The following is a 17,188-nucleotide window of genomic DNA, read 5'->3' on the forward strand; positions in this document are numbered from 1 at the left end:
TGAAGCAATGGAAACCGTGGGGTATCCTCACGGCCACTCACCTCTCATTGCCTTTAACAGAAGGCTGACTTTCTGAAGCAGCTAAATGCTATTTTATTAGTTGTTTTAAAAATATATTTTCACAGAAACACGGCAACCGATGAGAACAGACAGTGGTAAAGCAAGAAATCACTCGTAAATAAAATATGGTGACAGACTCCATTTTCTGTGCAATATGCAAACAGCTCTCTGCGAGTAACATACGGATGAAGCCTCCAGCCCTCTCTCCTCCTCTCCCTCCCTGGCAGCTGCCACGCAGTCTGCATTTCAGAGAATACAACTGAAGTGAGCTTCAGCTGAAGCTACAAAGACAAATTAAAAGTTTGGGGAAGCTCTCTCAAAGCCCAGCAGTGCTTTTGGTAGAGCCAGGGAGATGGGCAAGAGCCATCTCGGCAGACTTGCTGGGCATGACTCCTCCGAAGAGCTCAATAACACAAAGTCCTTAAGGTGTCTTGTTTTCAGAGGTTACCATTGATTAGCTTTGAGTTCAATAAGCCAGACCAGACCACGATTGATCTCTCTCCATCACTTCTGAGCACAGCAGAGGAGCACCTCTCCCTCCTGCCTCCCACTCCCAGACCTGAACTCACATTCTCCCTTCTGATTACCCTGCTTTAGTGCTCAATACGCTACCTTCCTTGCTCAAGATTCAGTGGCTTTTACCTATTTGAATAATCTACAGCTTGCACTTAAAATACTTTCTTAATGTTTGTGTTATTTAAACACAGTGAGAAAACTAACATTGAACTGTCAGCTTTAAGATGTACTTTCCTCATTCTATTTTATTTATTTCCCAAGGGGAAAAAAAAAAATAAATCAGAAACTACTGGAGACCTGGTAAGGTAATGTTTACTCGTACCAGAGTAAACCAGCGTGGCATAACGGTGATTTTTCTATCTAGCCACAGGGCAAGGTTTGTTTGGGAGTTTTATTTTCATAAAAGCAAATGCTTTAAAAATGAAACCAAAACTCTTCCTCTGGGTAATCACTGTTTGACAGTAGCTCCACAGACATTCCTTCATCTTCAGTAACCATTCAGCAAACTCCCAAAACACCTAAAAGTCAGCCTAAAAGTCCTCAAACACTTTTTTCTTCTCTCTTTTTTTATTTTCCCTTTTTGAAAGTTCCTGCCTTGCCCACCCTTCACATCATTCCTCAAAGTACACACCACCCAATTCCATCTCCTCTTGTTAATCTGATTCTCCAGTAATTGCAAACATGTTTAAACACCCAAGAACAAGAGGAAAAAAGAAAAAATACCACACTCGTCCCTGCCACATAGCCCTCCCAAACAAGGCTGGCTGTTACTCTAACAGAAGGTGGTCCCTTTTCTTTTATTCTCACAACGAAGAAATTAAACCAAAGCAAGAACAATTTCTCTTATTGCTGCCTGTGGAAGCACAAGAAATTAATTTTGCGTCCTGTGTACTTGATTAGGCAGTTGTTCGGCACCGGCACAGCCATAAAGCCAAGGGCATGAGCATTTTCTACACCACATTCAGTAGTGCGATACTATAGGTTTAAGAGTTCGTTGTCATCTGTGGAGACTCAGATGAAAAGCCTTCACTACACAAGTGAAAATACCTTAGATAATTTTGGCACAGGCTAGACTAACATAAGAAAGGAACGGCAAAAGTCTTAAGAGTCAGCTCTGAGACTCAGTCAAACAAAAAGGCAGAATAAAGTCTTAAAACAAACTCCCTGGCTTGAACTAGCTTTATCTCTCAGTGTCCGTTTTCACAACATGAAGGCCACGTACAAGTCTCTCCCCACCACGTCCATTTGACAACAAAGACATTGAACATTGCTTCTCCCCTGTAACAGATTCTCAGTAAATGAAGAGCTTCCTCTCTCATTTGTCCATGTTACAGCATGCAAGAATATTTGATCAATGGGAGAAATTACCGTTGGGGAACTCCCAATGGGGAAAAAAAAAAAAAAATAAAGCACCTGTTGCTTTCACAAAACATCAGTGAATTACCCAGCTGATCCCCTGAACAGCACAGGGCAGGTAGCAATGGGTGTCTACAGTAAACTGGGAAACGTCCAGATTAATTCCTGTAATCAAGTCAACATGAAACAGATTAGAAGATTAGATTGTCAAGTTTTCCCTCTTATTTTTTTTTTAAATTTGAAAATAAAATGTCTCAGGTTCATTTGGACAGTGGCATATTCCCCATTACCCCATATTTTTAAAAGGGGTTGAAAAATAACTGGAATTTCTGTTGACTTTCCTGTTTGTGATGCAGCACCTTCCAAGCAGCTAGAGAAGTTCTGCAAATGAGGTTTTGAGCTTGCTTTCCCCATGAAGAAAGTCTAGAAATGCCATTTGACACTACCAAAGGCTTCAGTTTCACTGTTGCTTGCCAACAAAGCAAACTTTCAAGTGCCAGCACTTCAAGTGCAAAAGACTTCACTGGAACAGATTAGTAGATCACCAATATCACAAATACAAGTCAAGTGGAGCAGGGTGAAAAGACAGAAATATCTAATGATACTTGTTGACATGTAAACAGCTTAACTTCTCTTGTTGGATTACATCACACAAAAGTCTGAGCTTACCCAAGTGAAAATACAGCTGGAGAAGAAAGTTTGAACAGTCCCGTAACCAGTGAAGAGCTGGAAAGCAATATTCATCCAAACACAAGAGTACCATACGAACACAACTCAAGGACATTTACAGTTTTGAACAGCAGGTCAAATGACTCATTAAAAAAAAAGTATGCCATGTTTTAAAGTGAGAAATAAATTTTCAGAAGTCATTGATCTGTTTAGCTTTCTGAACCACTCGAAGCTAAGTCTAAACCAGACGAAGCAATAGCAATTATCTGCTCAGCTTAAGTTTCAACCGATCAAGAATTCCTTTTAGGGAAATGTATGTAGACAACAAAAGCAAACTCATTGTTTGCAAACCTTCAAAACTTTTTTTAAAAAAAGCTGTAACTGCAGAGAAAAAAACCAAACCACTGTACTTACTGGAAAGGACCGTCGTGAGGAAGATGTAGTCGGAAAAAGAAATGAGTCCACATTCTCCAAGTGCATAAAATATGCTGTCCTCATCGGCAAACTTCTCTCGCTCCTGGGATAATTTCTATTTATTCATCCGACCCACACCAGAAAAAGAGAAAATAAAGCAATCGATTAAACAGAGAAACAGAAGGCTTTATTTGTATCCTTACCACCAACAAGCCATTCCACGTACACACACCCCTACTATCTCCATTCATATTCAGCGGACCTTTTCCAGCCTTCAAATCTGTCAGAAATGCTCTGCAAAGATCAGTGATTCCTCATCTCAAATGAGGGACAAGGAATTGCACAATATTAATTAGTCTGTTTAGCCTATCTGAAATACAAATAAATAAAACTATGTCCATTTTGCTTTAAATTGTCTGAATCTTTGAAAGATTAGTGTTATGAAAATCAGATTTTTTTTTTTAAATATACGATTCAAAAAGGACATTATTTTATTTCACTAACCGCGTTTTAGTTATACTCTGTTGTAGCTGTAGCCAAGAAAGAACTATTCCACATTAATATAAAGTATGATCAAAGTTATCAAAACCATCTAGTTGTCAGAAGCACACGATTTAGGAGTGTGTTTAGCAAGCTCACTAGGAGGACCGGGACCGATACCAATCTCCATCTCTCTCCTTGCTCCAGTTATTTTTCAACATCCTGTTTTAATAGAAAATACCACATGCGTTTTATCAGCTCATATCCCTTACTAAGCTAAAAATCTCAGTCCCTTTGATCTGCAGAACCTTCAAAGACTGAAAAGGATCCATAAAACTGTTAGGAAATCCACACTGGTGACCCATTTTAAGACCACAGCAGGAGAAGGCACACACACACAGGAAAATGGAATTAATATAACGGACAGTAGGCATGGATGAGGTTATTCCACAGAAACCAGGTCATGCAAGCACAGAAGCATGGTGAAAGCAAGGCTGAATTTAGGAACGGTTTTAGGAAAAACCACTGACAAACACCACCACACGAGGGTCCAGTTACACAACTGTCCCCCACCGTTACCTCTGTCTAGCGGAGATCCCATCATATACAAGATAAAGGAAAGAAAACTGGTTAACCGACAATAAAATAAGCAGGCAAAACATAACATCAAGTTGAACGGTTAGACTTGCGAAGAGCAAGAAAGTTCTGAAGCAACCAGGTCATTGTTTTGACTGGGCACCACTAAGAAGCCTAAGACGACATCCCAGCAAGAGTTAGCACGTAGCCTCTCCGGGTCAGACCCACTGTCTGCAGCTGATGTCTCTCAACCACCTCAAGTTTGGGTTTTGGTTTGGTTTTGAGAGAGAGAACTCACCATTGTATGTGGCTGCAGAGTGGGGATGAGCTCAGCTAATAATTTAGATGAAAATTTAACTCGTATCTGGCTCAGAAACCACAAGAAAAGAGACAAAAATAATCATATAGAACACCAAAAACACAGTTTCCAGGGAAAAAAGTTCAGCTCTATTGATCAAACAAAACTCTTCTCAGTAGCTCTGCCTTTACCATCTGCAGAGCATCAGGAATTTAATAAGAGGCGAATCACTAACAGCAGACAACATGCTAATGGCATTCATTTCACGCAAGGTAACTGCTGTTTATGCTTACGGGATGTCAGGTTGAAGTATAATTTACTCAAAAAAACATTTCTGCTTCCCTTCCCATCGAGAGGGATCCGAAGCAAAATTACACTGATGCTTGTGTTAAGGACAAATAAACAATGTCTGGTTTTCCTTCAAACTGAAGGGAGGATTTGTGGAAAAAGCAGTTTTCCGTGATTCCTGCCGGTGGTGTTGCCAGCAGCATCTCACCTGCTCATGTGATTTATTGCCTCTTCTTCTGATTGCCTGTCTTTAGCAGCATTTATCATAACCTAGCTATTAGCATCCTACTTCACCTGCTCGAAGGATCCCATGACCAAGTTCCAGAGGTTTATTAAATTTTATGGGTTTCTTTTCTGCACTTAAAATTCATAGCTGGCATTAAACAGCTCAAAATATTCCTCATAAGCTGAAAACCACATCCATAGACTAACAATAAAAAAAAAAAGATATTAAGTTACTTGCTCTCTGAAATACAAAGGTGTAGACAGATGGGAGGAAGAAGCATTTACTCATTTGCATCTTGCTTTGAGCAAACAAAGTAAAAATTTTTATTTATTTATTTTAAACAAGGGGAACATATGCTCTGAGTACAGTGCTCAGCCTGCCTGCAGCTAATGGGAAAGGGAATTTCTCCCATTGATCTTAATACGAGAAAATAACAACTGACCTGATCAATAAGATTTTCAGACTCTCACCACTATGAGGACAGAGGTTTTTTTTTTTAAAAAAAAAGAAAAAATTCACAACTCTCCCATTTATTTTCTTCTGGCTCACTGAAGCTGCTTGTTCGATTGCTTTCCACAAAGTACATGGGAAGCTCACTCCACTATGGGAAAGGCTGAAAGCATCCTTCTCAGGGGTTGTTTTCCACCATTAAACATTATATTCTACAGAATTATATTATAACCCCCAGGGGAAAAAAAAAATTAAAAAAATCATTCTACTTACTTTACAAAGCACAACCTGTAGCGATCCCTCAGAGTTCAAGGTGGAGAAACGCAAAGTCAGTCCTCACTAACACCTAAAGCGACTGTCTATAGACCTCAAACTTCTTTTCCACATCCCACTTTCCTTCCAGCATACTCTACCATCCCTTCTAGCCACAAAGGTAATGCACGGGATCAGCAAATGTAGCGTAAAATCCCTTTCCAAGCCTCCATGCCCTTTAGAGGCGTCTTCACAAATTAGTTATTGACACAACTTCAGGACAACTTTCACATTTCACACCCTTTTGTATCAGAACACAAGCTAATTCTCAAAGTGCTCAGTTAAAACAGTCAAATGTCTTTAAGAATTTTTTTTCCTACGTTAAATCCATTCCCAAAACCAGAGTAATTGGTTAAGATCATTCAGTACATCCAAAAACATTCAAAACTGAGCATTCACAAGTGAGCAAGCCACAAGAAACAGTTTACAATTATGACGTATTTTTTAATCAAGCAGTAGAGTCCTATTAAACAAGCAGACAAATGAGCAAACATCCAAATTAGCATGTAAAAAGGAAAAGAAATCCAAATATACCATTGCTTTCCGCACAAGCATGGCTGTGGAAGTTCAGTGAAAAGTTGCCAATCCAGTCTCAGTGGAATAAGACTTTTTACAGGCATTCAGGCAGATTATTTTACGATACCAGACATTGACAACAGGAAAAAACCCACAATGTAATTGCATTTCAACATACAAAAGCTTGGTTTGCCCTTTCCAACTTGGGCTCCAAGCCCAACAAAGAGCACCAGAACATGGGTTGAACACATCCGTAACAGCGACCGACCTCCCCCAAACCCGTGTGCCATAGGAAACCACGTTGCATGCCATATGCAGGCAACTCCCCAGACTTGTGGTACAGGCTGGCTGCAAGCAAGCAAAGCACCCAAAGATAGATCACAAACTTCACATATTCTACCCCAAAACTGACCTACTGCTGGGGCCTTCCTCGAGCCAAGTACACGGTACAGCTTTCAGGTAACAAAGGATTTGGGGGGAGGGGAAGGCAGGGAAAAACCCACCGATTCCTTCCATTCCTTGCCAAATACTACCTTTATTTTGGATTTAAAAATTGTTTTCCCAGGGCTGAGTGAAGAGTGAAACATGTTAATACTTAATTATGCAAATCTGAAAAAAAAAAATTTAAATGTATGTTTGCAAATTAAGGGATGCCTTCTCTGCAAAGGCAGAGACGGACGCAAGGTGCGGTGCTGGTGTTTGCTCTGCATTCCTAACACACGTTTAGAAAAGCCTTATCATCTAAATCCTTGCGGCTTCACTTCATTTTGCATTTCAGAAACTACTTAATGAGCAGCATTTAATTTGCCACTTTGGGAAGAATACATTCTTGGTAAGTCACTTAGAGTTGACAGCTTGTGTTTCAATCTGGAGGGAAAAAACCCCACACTTTCAGCACATTTATTCACATAACTTGTTTAGGTTTCAACGGCACCTTTGTACTTCCATTTACCAAGGCTTCAAGAATTTATCAGCCTTATGTGACCACTCGACAGTGACTTATGCCTTTCAAAATGACAACAAAATAAATATCAGAGTGCATGCAAGATAACGAATATTTCTCCAGAACCAGAAAGTAATTTTGTAAATTAGTAAGGAATTGTAGATGAAGCATAACCATCTTTTATTGATAAATGTCATCAGACTCAGTTTGTTCCTTTTTAAAAGAAATACTTTAAGGTTACCAATATTGTGAAAGCAAATACAAAACCATGAATGTTTCAGTGAAGTCACCTTGCTGCAAAGCAATTCTCTTTCAGTCCCACCTGACCACCTTCAGTTATGCAAACCATTTAAAAGACATCTATTAACAAATTTCTTTTATGGTTAGCTGTAGGTATACAGGAAAGAAGTTAAAATGCTGTATGTTCAGTGTTAAAAATAAACACTATCTTTTCCACAGTAGAAGTTTCCAAAAAAATCTGTGCTACAAGTTGGCCTAATATAGACAATTTCTTTCCTTGTTTCTGAGTTTTCTGACTTTATAAGTTAAAGATGACCCTCCATATTATTTCAATTTTAGGATACGTGCCTCTTTACAAATAAAATCTCTCTAACAATAGGAGAACAACCCCACATTAGCCCTTGTGCATGTAACATTAAGCAGTACGCCTAGACATGACGCGCTATTAGTCCTGCCCGCACACCGCTTGATACCTTGGGCTTAAATCAGTAGGCAGCACCCCTATAAATAAAAAACTATTAGAAAACCTTCTAAGGATGGAAAAACAAATCTTTTCATAACATTTATTGGACAACCCATTTAATTAATGCATTTCAAATGCTCTTTAGCACCTAGCACGCATAGTGCTCGACATCTTTAAAAATATTAGCTAGCATCTGCCATCTCATTAGCGCTACGCAACATTTAAATGCACAGCGACACAGCTCCTATTTGGCTGGTCCAGCAGAGCCTGCAGCACAGCATCATGCTCGCATGGACTACTACACCTCCTTCCCAAGCAAGGCTGTTTAAAATCTGGGGAAATACATACCAAGACACTGACTAATGCGTTTGCAGCAGATGCTCTGTATTAGTCTACCACACAAGATGGATAAGGGAAAACCCTTAAGAAATGCCAGGCAAAACTGCAGGCAATGCAGCCTGCTAGAATAACTAGAAATATTAGTGCTTTAAACTCTGTCTGCCTCAAAATGCTGAACTGGAAGCTCTGAAATAAGGGAGATTCTTAGTGCCACTCAGGTTTTTTTAAAGATATAAACTTTAAAGAATCAAAGACATGTATTTAGAGATTTCATGACAACTCATGTTGGCACCTCACTACCTATGTTAAGAAAACTGAAACAATATAATAAAAAAGCTTTCAGAATCAGATTTAAAAACTGAGCCTTTCAGCCCAGATGTTCAAAAGCCCTTTAGGGAAAAAGAGGCAAGGGAGGTCCCTCCGTGCTATGAAACAAGGACAGAAAAAAAAGGACTTGGGGGAGAATTGAGGGATTTAGAGTTTTTGCATCCAAATTATAAAGCTAGCTTTAAAATAAGTCATTTTAGATGCACCGCCTGGGATTGTTTTATATCACTTTTTATATATCATTAAATAAGAAAAAAGCATTTAAGGTTGTGATGGAAAGAGCACAAGGACTTTCTGAAACTCATAAACCTCTTTTGCAGTGGAAAAATTCACAGTATCATTCCTAGTGGCTCCAGATAATTTACTATGAAGTCTATGTACTAACAGAGGCAAATGCAAACAGATTCTGCATGGCAAATCGGGGTGGGTGAGTGTCAGCATAGGAAAATGCTTAAAATTTACTGCTGGCTGCTAAATACTGCAGCTTATGACCTTTCGAGAGTGTATTTTAATAAAGAGGGTTTCTAAAACCTTTGATTTGGGAGTTATTTTATCAGGGGGACAAAAATACAGAGCTGCACATAGATGAAGTTGTTCGGCATACTCTCTCCCTCTGAATTTGAATTTGGACACGTAGAAAGAATTAAAAATTAGGTAGCAATTATTACTACAGGTGGTCTCCTGAGACTGGAAAGAGAAATCTGCATTCCCTCCTTCCAGCAAGGCTGTAAATATTCATCACCTTTAAAACAAACGGCACCTGAAACGCAAGGCCAGCATTCTGTACGACCAAGAAAAAAAAGGACACAGACTTTCCCGACCCTTTGCAGGCAGCAGACCCACTCATGCAAGGGAGAAACCCCTGCTGGAAAAGCAAATAGGAAATGCCTCGGAAAAGGGACAGCCTACACTCCTGCTCCCCTCCGCTGCGCTGTCTCAGTCCTCCGCAGGGCAATGCAATCACAATCTGTAGGACCACAGTGGCACTCATCATGGAAATTTGATGGGAGAGGATTAAAATCAGGTCCTTGATGTCCCAAATCATGCTTCTAAAATGAGTTGACTTTTGACATCTTTGAATTTAAATCGCTGATTAGGTCTCCAGATGGAAATGGGGATACTGCTTTCCCTCGTCTCAGCCCGCATTACCAAGATGAACTCATTATGTTGATAATGCACGCTGCTCGTTTTCTCAGATAAAAATTCCAGTGTGAAAGTACACGAGGAAAATAATAATTCCGTACAGAAAGCAAGTATTAAACACTGGCTCAGTTGATGAGGTTGGGGGTCATACACTCGGTACTAATCACTCACCAAATGAGAAAGGGGATTGGGGAAGAACCACATGTAATCATGTAATTGGAGATTGTCATCACAATCGCAAATGGTTTAAGGAACCAAATTAAGACAGAACTAAAAATCTTGCCATTCTCTTCCACTCTCTCACTCCTCCTTTCTTCTTCACCTGTATCTCCCATCCAGACCTCCCCTCCTTCTCTAGTCAGTGAGGTCAAGCATCTCCTAAAACATTCCCTCCCACCCTGCTCAAGCCATTCTCCTTCCCTCTCCCCTCCTCCCTACTAACTCCACGTTAACCAAGGACAGAGTCTTCAGAGCCCAGTTTTGTATCCCTGAAGTATTAAACATTAATCTAACGCCAGCAAAGCTATCAAAGAAATTAAAGCCAAAAATGATCCCATAAACCACTTTTTGATTAAAAGACTGCATATACCCTCTAAGGGCACTTTGGCACCAAGTTGCTTATTTTTTACTAACTTCCCCTATGGATTTCATTAAGGTCACAAAGCTACAGGGCAAACTGAAGTGTTTAGAGTGCATCTCCCTCTTTACTTACCAATACTGAAAGAACTTCCCTCTGCTTTCTACTTCTTTCTCCTAGAAACCATCTTATGAACTACAGCATCTAAATATCTTCTTCCTAAAACATTCTTTAGTATAGTTCACCTCACATAGTACTGTAACTTGAAAACCTCTAGAAAGTTTGTGAAAATAACCTTCCCCAAACTTACACACATTCAAATACATAGTGTTTCCCCACAGCACTTGGCCAGAGAGAAGCCTGTCCTTTCTCACAGGATAAAACTTCGTGACCTCGAGCGGAAAATGCCATTTTCCAACAGAGCCAGTTCTACGGCAGTCTCATCGAGCTGCAAAATGAGTTAGAAGCCTCAAAAGACACCGTGAAAACAGGAGGACAGGGAGATACACATTCAAGCTTTGCTCAAAGGCATTCCCACGAATAAAGCCATGTATTATCAGTTACCCTGAGGACCATACTCCTAACAAGCCAAATTCAAGTATTCTGAAATAAATCCTTTAGACTGAGGATCAAGGAGAGGATTCAGAATTATTTACTAAAGGAACAGGGAGAAGGGGTGAGCGTACACTGTCCCTTTTACGTGAAAAGTGCACATTATGAGGTCTGAAGCACAAACTAATCAAAGCACATGCTGTCTGCTTTGTACCTGCCAGAAATCCTGGTGGAAGGGGAGAGGGTTAGAAAAGGGAAGAAAATGAGGGAATGCTTGGTTATACCAAAAAACCAAATCATAATTAGAATAAAGACACAAGTATGAGAGATATTAGTAGCTGGAGAAAACAGCCGCCAGGTACCTAGAAACCAGAATAAAAGAGGACATACAGCAACCAGAGCATTTTAGTAGTGTCTGCCAAACGAGCCCTGTGAAAACGAGCAACAGAATTAGTGGCACAAAAAGATAACAGCAAGTAGAGCTCTGTCAAAACTGAAATAGACCCCGAACGTTTAGGTAGAGGAGGTAGGAAAAGATGAAGCCTGTTCTGTACGTGGATGTAAAGCAACCCAGGTGTCCACAGGGATGTTTGCGCACCGTGCATTTACCTGTGTTAGAAGCAATTAAGTATGTACTTTGATAAAATTTGTTTTTATTAAAAACAAGCCAAGAGAAGAATTTGCAGTTCAGTGTCCGCACAGGTCCCGGTGTGAAGGAAAAAGTGGTGAGGAGCACAAAAGTAACTCAAAACTGCTAACCAAAGCAGATGGGACGGCCAAGTTTGGCTGGGAGGAGAAAGCCAGCAAGCAAAGAAACGCACAAACACGGACAGCGGTGTCAGCAAAAGTCAAGAAGAGAAAAATCCTGTCAGCTCAGCTCAGATCTGCTGATTATCTGCAATAGACTGCATCTCTGCTTGCTTTGACTAAGGGTCACAGGCAAGAATTATCTCCCACCAGCTTGTTATGACGCTTTTGCCGTCAGCAGAGAAACTTTCATACAGACGAGCGAAAGGTTGTTATCTAAGCAAGAAGATGCCTCCTACCTATTACGTAAATACTACCTGCACGGAGATCAGAAGGTGAAGGACTTTGAAAGCAGGAAATCTGAAACTGGACAGTGACGTTTTACACGGATTAAGGACCGGGATAGCTGAATGCTTCAAGGTATGTCCAAGCAAGCCATAACCTAGACTCAACAGCTGAAACCGCTGACACTGGAGACTCGTTTATTTCAAATGCTCTTACAACAGACATCTGTAAGACCTCATGCAGTTGGATTTAGAGGACTCCTCACCTATTTTCATTGCATCTAAGCTAGAGAAGGTACTGAGTGTCCTTCGCAGTTAACGAGCTCAGTAAATCAACTGCACATACACATTACACTGCTATTTACAGAATTGCAATAGCTTGCCTTTGTTAAGGTCTCATTTAGAGTTGCATCCTTTTGAATGAAGGTTTCAGAGGCACTTAAACATCAGAGGAACTCAGAGCTCTGATCCAGTGTTTGGCTCCTGAACGACAGCAGGACTTTGAGCTCATCTCACTTGCTGCAAGCTTGGGTCTACGGCAGCTTACGTCACTCTGGCGGAAGTCTTACGCTCCAGCCTTAGCTCATACACAAAGCAAAGGATCCCAGAAATTCAGGCTAATAAATAAAGGCTCCTTTTTCCTCCTTTTCCAAATCTGGCAGCAAGAGCCTTCAATCCACCAGAAAAGGATGGTGAATTTACCTCCAATCCTTTCCATGGTGATCCTTCCTGACCTCAGTTTTTCAGGCTCCTCTGCTCCTGAGATGCTCTTTAAATCACCTGGCAAGAAATCTTCCTCCTGAGCTGACTCCCAGTAACTCCTCTTCAGCAGACACACACCTCCAGCTACAGGGCCTTGGCAGGTAAGTGTAGTTGAAGTTAATCATTGTATTGGTCCATGATACAAACCTGCATTCTACAGTAGAAGCTAATTTCAGATGTTTTACTGGCCCTTACAGAAATCATCTGAAGTAATTTCCTCTTCCTTCATTTTGCTATTGCTCTGCATTACTCTACGGCATCCCCAAACATCTAGAGATGCAAATATAAATGCTGGCAGGAAGTACTTAATTCATAAATTTAATTAGAGGGCATTGAAAGCCTCTATAATTACTTACTGAAGCAATGGTAGCAGGAGGGTAAGCTGTTGCTGGTAGCTCGAAGGCTTTTGTTTGTATTAAGCAGTAGCAAGAAATTTTCCCCACAGGAGAACAAAAAGAGCAAGTCAAGTGTATTCTGTATTAAACTAACAAGCCATCTGGAATGGGCTAATTTTTTCCCTAAAAAGGCTAGAGGTCTCTTAAAAGCACTACGTCTGACCTTCGGCGTGAGCACCCAACTGCACAAAGACAGACCTATGCTGTGCACCCACCACATCCATTTTCTGCCTCTGCTCACACCTTTGACCACACCAAAGGAGCCAGGTGACAGGACACGATTTTGCTCTGAACAAGGTGGTTATGCAGCTCACACTTTAGAGGAGCACCGCTAACAGCATCGCCTCTTTTTGAGATCTTTGAGAGATTAAGCTTGTCAATCATTAATGCATAAGCCAAAAAAAGCACCATCAAGTAAACAAAGAAGGCATGAAAAAAAAAAATTACACAAAATCTGTATTACAACTTACATAACATTAATGAAGCTTATGCCACTTTACATGTGCTAAGATATCTACTTCTACTTAGTGAGAGCTTATTCATCACTATCGTCTTGTTAAGTGAGATGCAAGCAGCAAGCGATTAAACAGCACAATGCCTCAGTTTGAAAAATCAGATGTGCAAAGAACATCTCCACGTCACTCTCAAAAGCACCCTTTCTTAAGCCCTAACATACATTATGCAGCAGGGGAACAGCACATCTTAAATTAAATAGGACTTCACTCCTAACCAGAGGCATGCTTTTCAAGATGGAAGGGCAAGAGAAGCGACAACATGAGATATTTCTCCTACAGATGGGTTAAAAAAAGCATTTGCTTTCCCACTGTCAAAACGCAAGAGGAGGAAAGAGACACAGTGGAGATGGAGCAGATGAACAGTTGTGGTCTGGACACCTCCGTGCCACAGCATCCTGAGCTACACCTTAGACTGTGTTTATTCTCACATCAGCCTTTTGCTCAGGCTCAATATGAACACTTTGAAATGCTTGCAGACCGATTAATAGTTTTTTTTCTACTCTGAATGAATAGTAATCAATAGCACTCTTCCTCTACTTTCCAGAGCTTGCTTCCCTTGGGAAGAAACCACCACATTTCGACAAAAACAGAGCCAAGGATAGAGCTGCCTCCCTACACACTCAGCCCAGCAGCAGGCCAAAGACAAGTATGAGTTCATGTTTGCGAACAGATCTGACCAAGGGTTTTTGCTGGATGAATGTCTCCAGGGTTTTTGGTCTCGCCATGAACGAAGAAAAAGCATTTAGGTTCAAATTACAGGAGCATTCTTCTCATTAATAAGGCAGTAACATTTACCTCCCTCTCCACCAACTCTATAAATTATCACTAGGAAGGAGGGGCAGGAAGAAATAAAAAAAAAGAGCAGGTATTGTCTTCTCACCATAGTATTCAATCACATGCACAGCAAGATGCTTCAGAAACCTGACACAATTACAATACAGAGGCACATCACTCCACAAAATCCTTTGGCAAGACCAGTCCTGACCACCACACGACAGCCAATTAGTTGTTTTGAGCGTAGTTTTACGTAAATAAAATTGGTTCTGTGAAAAGAGCAGCTCATACATCTGTTTACTAATGCTGCAGCATTTAAGCCTCAAACATACATGCTCAAAATTCACACTGATACTTTAAACATTGTCCTGTAATATGTAATTAAAATGCAACTGACTGCACAGCTGGTTCTATTCTTTTAACTGAGTCTTTTTTTAAATTATTACTTGCATGCAACCCTGGGTATACATCTTCGCTTGGAACTAAAATTAATTCTCTTTTCTACTCTGCAGCCAGGATCTAGCCAACAGATAGTCAGTTCTTTTCAGTACCACAGCTCGCTTGTGTCTGACTGCTCACAAACTCCTTTCACCTTAAAAACAGAGGAAATTTCCAGTGAACAGGCCTATTACTTTTTGAGCGCACGCCTGTTCCACAAGTCCCATTACCTCTGCGCGACATCCGAAAGAATGCTTAGGGGAACAATGGACCTCTTACCCTTCTGCTTGAGCTCATCAGCTCCGCCAACGCACAAAGGCAAAGTGCCAGAAAAGTCGTCTCCAGGTAGAGAATGCTTTGATAACCCAAGAGGAATACGTAGTTGGAAACAGGCAAGGAGGAAGAGATGCAAAAGGGTTTTATCCCTTGGGTGCTACTATGCAAGTGAAACTCAAACGAGTAAAGGTCAGCTCTGCAGGACCTCAGTTGGTGCTTGACTGAGTAAAGACTGGTTTGTGGTTTTTTTTTTTTTAAAACTGAAACCCAAAGCAAGCAATAAAATGAGAACAAGATGCTACCAGACAGATCAATCTGCTGTCAGCTCCTTTCATTATCCAGGCAAAGCCAAGGCCAACTTATTTTATACTCTCCTCGAATTATCCTCTCACTCGGACATTACCACTACCCTAATAGCCACAGCCAGATTTAGCCAGTCCCAAGGTGTCTTTAAGCAGACAGTCAAGCAAATAAGAACCTCTATTTCTTCATTTTCAACAGAGCAAACTGCTTCTAGGGTGTTATTAGACTGTGGAAAAAATAGGTCCCAGGAGAAGACAATAAAGAGACGTCCACTGCAGTACCCTAAATCTGCTGCCTCACTTTCAGGACTATCCAAACCACAGCACGTAGACCCAAGTGCAGCACTGCCATCTGTAAGTTATATAAAAAGCAATTTCACTCTGCTACAGGTCAGAGAGAAAGGTGGTTAGTGCGTAAGGCAAAGCCTATCCGTTCTCCAGCCTTCAGCCAGCAGAGACATTCACCACGCTGAATGGCAAGATCCCACGAGTCTGGATGACGATGCACAGTCGAGTACGGTACCTCAAACACCCACTGTGGGTTTTCAACACCCCTGCGTGGTGACTGTGTCCACCACATCCAAATGCGTTGCAATTCAAGCCCTCGGTGCTGAGGGGCAGAGGAACAGAAAGTGGAGTTAAGCAAAGGGGTTGCCTTTGGATCTTTTATTCAATGTGATAGGAACTGACTGCAGAGTGCTCAGGAACAGAGGAACGATTAGCGAAAGTAGTGTGGGATTCAGCGTTTCTTCCCTTCAGACAAATCTTGTTTATGTAAAGCCTAAGGGATGAGCGTGATAGCTTGTCAAGATAAAATGATGAAAGTGAGCGGATGCAAAATAGACTGTCATAAACCAGAGAGAGAAACATTTGGTATTTTGCAAAGACTATATGTACCTTTTTTTGTTTGGATTTTTTTGGTTGCTTTTTTTTTTTTCCCCAATCATGAAAAGCAGACATTGGGTTTGTGGCAGGGAAAGAAGAAAACAAAATGTTCACAACACACTTTGTAGCTTTATGCATCAAAACTAACTGCCAAAATACTACCTTCCAATTGTCTGTTTTCAAGCAAAAATCTCACTCTGCTGCCTGGGTAACCAGAACACTTGTACACCGCTGACGCCAGGTATTTGATCACCTTCTGTCTTTACCTTTCCAACAAGAGAGGGAACTGCACGTGTTCGGCCCACACTGTGTTTATATAAGGCACTTTTATCCGTGTAAAGGCTTTCTGGAAATACCTGACACCATGTACAGGTACATCATTCAGCAATGACGGGATCAGATGCTGACTTCCGTTTGGAAAAACAGAAGCTTTGTTTTTCAGATGATGCAGATGAAATGAAAATATTGCTAAAAGCTGGAGTACCATTATGTGCCCATGGTGATATGACGGCATATTAACTAACCTGCAGTTATCTGCATCAAGAAGTCAGTATGAGCTGCTAGTCCTAGGGCCAGAGCTGCCTTTACCGTAACTCCTCCATACCAGTGAGATTTACGGTGTGGTTAATTGGGTCTCTGATTTCCATAACAACAGGTAGGATGTTACACAGCTCTACTTAACACAGGCATACAAAACTAGATCAGAGCATGCTCAACATTTTACCAACACGTATTGTGACAGCACAAACATCCAGAACAGTTGTGTACCGCTGTAGACCTAGGGTTCACAAGGGGAACGGAGTAAGGCTGTTTGATAGGGAGGGAAATACATGCTCAGGATTCAGACAAAAACACAAGAGTGTCTCTTTCCTTTAGGAATGTGGAGATGAGTCTGGAAGGGAAAAGTCAAGAGAGTTTCCCCTGAAATGGGATAACTTGTGGGGCTCTCATACAGTCATAAAGAAGCAGCAAGAAAACATGACTACAACCTATAATTTCCTGGTCTACCAGTATAAAAGAAGAGGTAATATTTTGTCTGTAAACATTAAAATAATACCCATTTAA

The 17,188-nt window shown here is 40.9% G+C and overlaps 1 protein-coding gene across 3 annotated transcripts in view; it reads right to left on the reverse strand.

The window, feature by feature from the left end:
• MICU1 (mitochondrial calcium uptake 1) overlaps positions 1 to 17,188 on the reverse strand; it is a 97,913-nt gene that overhangs the window by 48,522 nt on the left and 32,203 nt on the right. Inside the window, exons 5-6 of one of the 3 annotated variants that reach the window (XM_009694986.1) lie at positions 4,075 to 4,080; positions 3,016 to 3,130 (exon numbers count right to left, since the gene is read on the reverse strand). In XM_009694986.1, the coding sequence (XP_009693288.1) occupies positions 3,016 to 3,130; positions 4,075 to 4,080 (121 nt within the window). Of the gene's footprint in view, positions 1 to 3,015; positions 3,131 to 4,074; positions 4,081 to 10,959; positions 10,972 to 17,188 lie in introns of all 3 variants that reach the window. The other 2 variants (XM_009694985.1, XM_009694987.1) reach the window with 2 other exon arrangements.

The sequence above is a fragment of the Cariama cristata genome, unplaced genomic scaffold, assembly GCF_000690535.1.
Source record: "Cariama cristata isolate BGI_N322 unplaced genomic scaffold, ASM69053v1 scaffold1842, whole genome shotgun sequence".
NCBI lineage: Eukaryota > Metazoa > Chordata > Aves > Cariamiformes > Cariamidae > Cariama > Cariama cristata.